This window comes from Carlito syrichta, unplaced genomic scaffold (assembly GCF_000164805.1).
Source record: "Carlito syrichta isolate Samal-C Ts95f unplaced genomic scaffold, Tarsius_syrichta-2.0.1 Scaffold304329, whole genome shotgun sequence".
NCBI lineage: Eukaryota > Metazoa > Chordata > Mammalia > Primates > Tarsiidae > Carlito > Carlito syrichta.
In genome coordinates, this window is record NW_007248425.1 from 57174 (window position 1) to 64891 (window position 7718).

The 7718-nt window shown below is 33.3% G+C and overlaps 1 protein-coding gene across 1 annotated transcript in view; it reads right to left on the reverse strand.

The window, feature by feature from the left end:
- Positions 1 to 3939: 3939 nt before the first annotated feature.
- Positions 3940 to 7718, reverse strand: part of WDPCP (WD repeat containing planar cell polarity effector) — a gene marked incomplete at its 3' end in the record, with an annotated part of 90286 nt that continues 86507 nt past the window's right edge. Inside the window, exons 11-12 of the mRNA XM_021713173.1 lie at positions 6855 to 7043; positions 3940 to 4063 (exon numbers count right to left, since the gene is read on the reverse strand). Of these exons, the coding sequence (XP_021568848.1) occupies positions 3940 to 4063; positions 6855 to 7043 (313 nt within the window). The remainder of the gene's footprint in view (positions 4064 to 6854; positions 7044 to 7718) is intronic.

Below are 7718 nucleotides of genomic sequence, written 5' to 3' on the forward strand. Positions count from 1 at the left end.
GTGGCACATTCATTTGAAATATTTGCCTATTCATTTAATCAGTATTTAGGAGTACCTAATATGGTTTCTATTATGACGAAAAGTCATAATAGAAAGTCATAATAGAATTGCTAGTACTTTCCTGTTCAGTATTTGTAGAAGACTATTCAGTTTCACAGAGGCAGAAAGGTAAACAATTACCTTTTAAACTTAGGCAGAGTTGCATTTGCCTTCAACAGGTGTCTTCCAGTTCAATGATTTTATAAGTTAGAATGTAAATCTCTTTAAAATTTTATTATAATAAACACTTTATTTAGCTATAATATCAAGGCTATGCTTCTACTGTTTTCTACTTTAATGTAAGAGCATGATTTAAATTCCTAGGGAGCATTTCTTTATGAAAATTGATCACTTTGAACACACACAAAAAGGTTTCAGGAAAGAACATTAGAAGTAAGCTTTAAAGTTTAGATTTGCTTGAATTTGGAGAAAATAATATTTCCTACTTGCTAAAGACAAAAAACGTTAAGAAAAGTAAAAAGATGTCTGTAGAATTCCTCTACTGTCAAGACAAAAACAAAATTGTATATAAAACATTTATTTTCATAATTTATTTTCATACAGTGTACCTGTCTATTATCAGAAATTCATATTATGGATTCACCTTTTATATGCTGGATGAAATTAAAATCGATATAATATTATATTCTTCTTTATCAAAAGAATCCAATCTAGACTCAGGCAATCTGAGTCCCATGTGAGTAATCTTATATACATAACTAAATTCCATGAGGTTTTTCTTCCTCTTTAATTAAAAATTCCCTATTGATATGGAGACCTGCTATTATCTGTCCATAATGCCACAACTCCTAGAGAAGGGCATGGCAAGTGTTCAAGGGGGCTTGCATGTACCCACATTCCTGAGAGTTAACGAAAGGAGCACTTCCCCTTATCTCCTATGCACTCCCAGTAACTTCAAAGAATCCTTAACTTCCTTCCTTGCAGACTGTGCCTAATTAGCTAAGAGATGTGAATCCCAATTTACTCCCTTTTCTTAGTAGCCAAAGGTTTGAATAATGTAGTATCAAGGTAATCATAAGTCTTGTGATTTGTATAACTTTTGTATATAACAACATGCAATGTATGATGTCTTAGGCCTTGTTAACTCCCTTTACTCTATGGCAAGCTTGATTAACGCTTCTGCCCAGATGTTACTGATAAAAAGCTGTGAGATACCTCTGGTAACCACTGCCAGAAAACATGGACCATAAAAATCATTATTTGTAAAATGTGGCTGTAATTTAAGTTCTATACAATGCTCTGCCAGTCATGTGGTCGATGTACAGGTACCAACAACCTGAACTTATAAAAACAGACTGTAAAACTTGAAGGGTGAGCAGAACCATTTTAGAAAGGCCAAGAACCAGGTTCCGCTCTATGAATTCAAATTCAGAACTGAACCTTGTTCCACCAATTCCCTGCCTCTCGATTTATTGGTGTCGAGGATTAGCAACTGAGAATTACTCAGATTGTAACACTATGATGTTCTTTACTGTTTAGGACTTCTTCTAAGACCTAATAACTTTTTTTAGGAGTATTAAAATAATAGCTAGCCAAAGGACAGGAAGGATTACAATTCTAGCACTTCATAAATACAAAAAGGTATTTGGCTTGTTTCTCTTCCCCTAAGCAGGAGAACTTCTTGGCAGCAGATTAAACAAAAGAATGGTTTCAACTTAAGCTATCTCATTTAATTTTTTTCCAAACTTACTTTTCTTTTTTCATAATGCTGTGTATAGCCTACTATCAAAAAAGAATTAATAAACACTCATCATAACTGAAATAGTAGCAAAACATACACAAAAACAAAAAAAGTGAAAAAACGAGGATACCTCAAGGGAAAATATCCAGTTCTGAATGTAACCATAATCTAGATGTCTAGGGAAAAAAAGCTAAAGTCTAATGATAATGATTACAATAGTAGTAATAGTCACCTCTTCCAAAAAATAATTAGAAAGCTACATCTGAGAAAAAATAATGAACAAAAAAATTACACATTAGTAGAAAAGTCCATCTTAGGGCTAGCAGGATAATTATAAAATATGATTCTTATGCAAAAACTGAATAAAGTCAGAGAAGCCAGAGACACCAACAGAAAGCTGAGGCCACCAACAGAAGTTGTCCTAAACTTCTGTTTCATTAACATTCATCTTTTGGGGATCTTCAGAAACAAAGGAAACAAAATAGTATCAATGAAAGTAAAGAACAAAGTTCTAAGTCTAAATAAATGTGACATCAACCTCAACACCTTTGTTAGCATATATTCATTGTGTTTGGAATATGTTCATTCATAAAAGACAGCCTCATGTAGATAAAGAGTCTTGGAATATGCTAACGTTATTCAGATAAAAAGGCAAGATTCAATTACAAATCATAACTCTTACAAAATTGTAATGTTTCACAACTTCTAAAAGGGACCTCACTTCTTGGTAGAGTTAAAAATGCTACTTTATATATATAAACCTAATTATAGAACAAGACCATCTGCACAACAAAATAGCTTCTCAGATCTTGACCACTCTTGAAACTTCCCCTTTCTTTTTGAGCAATCAAGATATTTATCATTCTACTCTTAAATGAATCACAAATTCCAGGTATTTTACAGGTGACACCTAAAAAATACACAACCAATGATAGATAAATTGTCTTAAGGAAAGAGCAGGGAGCATAGAATCAAGAAAATCAGTTCAAGATTTGGCAGCACCAATAACCTGTTATTTGATCTAAGCAAGCCACATATGTATGTCTCAGTGTACTCATTTGTCAAATGATAATATTACCTTAACAGGGTTGTTCTGAGAAAAAACAGAAAATATTTACCAAAGTCCTTGAAAGAGTAAAAGGCACTATAACAGTTAGATTATATTATTAGTAAAATTAAAACTTTAAAATCAACTCCTATTGTAATCCTTCCTTTTGGTACATGGAGTTGAAAATTATATTATTTTCTACTATAAAACAGATCATATACAAAAGTTTGTATATGTACAAAGTTATGTATATATAAAGTTAGATATATATTTATATACACACACAGCAAAAAAATAATTTTAACGGACTCTAACAGATACCACCCATCTTAAGAAATGAAATATTACTAATCCCTTGTAGTCTCCCATATGCCTGTTCTATCATATTTCTTTTCATCCATTCCAGACTATTCTAACTTTGTGCTAATCACTTTCTTGGTCTTATATATGGTGCTACCACATGTATATGTATCTCTAAACTGTCTATCTATCCATTCCTCTTCCTTTGTTTTATCCATCCATCCATTAATTTATCCCGCTTTTTAAACTTTATATATATGGAATATGCTGTATATACTTGTCCTTCAATTTCTATAATATTTTTCTCAGAGCAATTTCCTGACATTATTATCTAATTTTTCACATAATTCCTAAAATTAAAGATCAAAGTATACCCATTTAAAGCAGAGAAAATGAGATACAGTGAAGCTAAAGTTGCCATATTATATGAGAATACAATTATGAATCTTTCTACAGTAATTCTAAAAGTAAAGCACCAATGATTGTCTCTGAGTTTTATAGCACATTCATAATTTTAGCTTCAATCAAAATGAAAACATTTCTGTAGTGCTAGGAGGATAGTTCTGTCAATATTTTTATACTGACTTTACATAGCTGATACGTTTTCTTCCATTTTAAAGAAGAAAGTATATTAAAGAGCTCTGATTATGTAAAAACTCTAAATAATATTCAAGTATTCCCTTCAAGGGAAAAATAACAAATTAAAGACTATCAAAAGAAGATTTACTTTTTTTCTGAGGAGATATACTGTTGGGAAACATATAGTCATACTATAGAATTCATTTTAATTAAAGACAATGGTTCCAGAAATAACTAGTCTGACACTAATCAAGCGAAAAATATAATTCACCTTAGCAAGTGGTGGAAGAATCTCCTTGCATATTTGCTGATTTGGTCTCTATATTCCAATATAGTTGTATCCAGAAGTGGTCTTGTTGGAGCATAGAAGGTTCCAAGGCTTGCCTCAAGCTGTGCTGTGGAATTCAAACATAGCAGCACTAAAACAAGGGAAACTCCTTCAATTACAACAGAATACTCATGTTTGCAGTCATTCAGGTTTTGCAAACTTGAATGTAATGTGAGCTTGTTGCAGGAAAGATGAAATTAAAATATGACAGCTGGTACAAAAACAAACCTGTGTATAAACTTTCACTTGAGGCAAAGCTGACAATGACTCTGAGCAACAAAAAGCTGTCAAAACTGAATAAATCCATAATGAATCAACCTCTCACCACAAATGGGTAATTAAATCAGTGACTCATCAAAGTAACACAGTTTGAACTAGTACTTCCAGTAAAATCAGCTCACAGTGTGCTCAACATTTACTCTCTTTAACTGAAAGAAGAAAACTAACTTTTCATACTGAAATCAGGATAGTGGAAATTTTTTCAAAAATAATACAAATAAACATAGTTTTATTGGAATAGGAATATGTCTCTATTACAATTTTAAGAGAACAGCGCAAAGTCCCTGTGTCTTCCCTAAGTCCTCCCCTAAAAATCAAGATTCTTGATTTTCCCCAAGTGTGAAACACATCACCCCTGGGAAAAGAAAGAAGAATTGGAGAGGCAAGTTTCGATAAACTAGAGGGCTAGAGATTGGGAAGCACATTATTCCTATTTCACAATTTTACCAAGACATGCTTTTGGGGATGCTTATGGGAATATGCTTCTTCCCAGAAGTACCTGGAAGTTAAGTAATTACCATAACGGTGAGAGTATGAGTATGTATGAGAACACTACAGTTCACAGTAAGACTCTTCTGATTTTTGCGCTACTAGCACTGGGTTGAATAAACAATTCCTTATTTAGCAAAACTCTAGTTTTAGGTGTATTTGGGTTTGAAAGCATTAAATACTTCATCAGAGTAATTGCTATGAGCATGGCTAAGCTGTTAGTAATTTCTTTTTTTAATCTCAAATCTAGACAGTAAAGTAAAATGAACTTTATAGGTATTTTCTTTCAAGGCAGCAGTCAATTTAGATTAAAATTGAATACAGCAATGCTGTTGTGAAAACAAGCCAGATTCTTCTGCCATTGCTTGTTTTCTTGACAGCATGTTTTGTACATCTGAAATGTTCATACCTACATGGAATACTCATAACTCCCAGCACAGTTATAGATTCATTAGATAGCCCAGCTTGATGTTTAAGGCAGAAATGAAGATCTCAAAGATAACTACAACACAGCTACAAATAAAAGAGCTCACTGGGTTCCACTAATAAAAGCAAAACAAATTACCATGTCAAATTTGTTAGATTCAGATAGAATAAATCTCAACAAAGAAGAATCCTGAATGTTTAAAAAATGCATTTTGCAGTTACTTGGGGGGAAATGCACATACCTACTTAAAATGTACCTATTCTGACAACTCAGCATCATGCAAGCATTTTATTTTAATAGCCTAGTATCATACAAGCTTTTTATTTCCCTATCTCCCCAATATGGTTTCTTGAAAACATCCTTTATTAAGGTAAGAATCTGATAATGCCCGTCTGTGTATACCCCAATAACCTTTCTTACAAAACAGTAATCTTACAACACAAATCCACTAAGGTGCTAGCAAATTCTCAGTGTCCTGAAGGAGAGTCAGTATTTTATCTTTTTCATATATCTTCTTTAGTAAGTTTAGGATCTCTTGTATAGATTGTGTGTATCATAATAGGGTTTCTTTAGAGATTGTGCTTTTAAAAATATTTTATTTCTTAATTTTTTTAGTATGTACCCAGTCTTGAGAGTGTATAAATATTAAGAAATAATTGAGATAACTCTGCAGGCAGCAATAATATAGTAATACCTTGTACCCTAAAATCTTGGAGTCATGCTCTTTATTCTTAACTAATATTCATTGAGTACCTACTATGGCCCAAGCACTATGGTGGGCATTTTTTCACTGTAGAAATATAAGAATTTTCATAGGTAGCCTTGGACCACCCCCAAAAAGCACATTCTATTAACATTAAGTAAGTATTTATTGTGGGCCTTCTGTGACTTGGGCCAAGACCAATGATATACACTTCCTCGTATATCATGTTCTTACTGATCATTCTTCCCTAAATTCATGAAAATGAAGGTTGCCTATAGAATTCTATCAAAACAACTTGTTTATTTTGGAAATATAACAAAATTCAATGAAAAAAACTATAAAAATGAAAAGAAAATAGTAGGAAAGAAAAAGCTCTCCAGTAACATCTACGATCCCTATGGGCAAAATTACTTTCTCAGAAAAGGTAGGGACATCTAAGCAGACAGAAGGGAGAGGGTTATCAGAACTATTAATTAGAATTATGAAAACATGGAGCAGTCTGAGCTACAATCTTGACACACACACACAAAAGTGAGTGTTAAGGACTATTTTCTGAACAGAGGACTAGGCTGTGAGAAAAAAATATTCATAACTTACGTGAGGGAGGAATAAAAACCTTTGTTTGGCCCTTTGTCTATCAGACCCCAGAGATTACACAAAATTTTTGATCAAAGTTTGAAATCTGAGCATATCCAACACATGAGCTTAGACTAAATTGTACAGTGACTACATTGTGAATTCCAACATAAGCATACACAACAGTTGTTCTTCATGTTGACAAATACTATACAGTAAGTACGATATTGGAACAATTATTTGATACCTGATTCTTTCCTTTTTAATAGAGCTTTAACATTTTTGTCTTTTAATCTCCAATAACATCCTCAAAAAATAACTAGCTCAATAAAATTTATTTCATGTATTAAAAAAGCCATCTATAAAATATATTTCAAGTCTGACCTTCTCTCTCTGGAGTGAGCTTTTGTCTAAGAAGATGGTTTACAATGGCACTCATGCTGATAAAGCATTGGTGGCCCAGAGTGTCCCAGTTCATGCTACTTAGGATATTTATCGCCTCATAGATCTCATCACAGTGAATGTACTGGAAGATGATGTCTACCAGGCCAAGTTGTCCTTGAGTGAAGATACCTGTTACAAGACATGTAAACCAATGTGAATCTTTTAAAATAAAAATTAGGACAGCAAAAAGAGTTAAATAATACAAAAAAGGAAAAACTGTAATCATTTCTTATATAAGTGCTACAAATGTAGGAATCTCCTTCTCAACTAATATTTGCTATAAGATATATTGGTACAACAAATACATATTTGTTTATCCTTTTAAAAGTAAAGAAAATTCACTTTTAATCTTAGAGGACCAAGAGCACAAGCCAATGGTTGAGGGAGAGGCATCCTGTTCTGGTTTTATTTTATCATTTTTAAAAATATGGTTGATCTCATTTGAAACTAACAATTTCTATATATTAAATGATAGTAAGTACTAGGGCTTTTAAGCAGGTTTCAATTTTTTTTTAATTTTGTTTTGTTTTTAATCTTTTAAAAAATGACTGGTTAGCCGGGCTCGGTGGCTCAGCCTGTAATCCTGCGCTTTGGGAGGCTGAGGTGAGTGGATTGCCTGAGCCCACGGGTTAGGGACCCACCCGGGCAACTTAGAGAGACCTTGTCTCTACAATAAATCAAAAATTAGCCAGGCATGGTAGCGGGTGCCTGTAGTCCCAGCTAGTTGGAAGGCTGAGGCGGAAGGACCGCCAGAGCCCAGCAAGTCGAGGCTGCAGTGGCTGGGCACGCGCGTGCCACCGCACT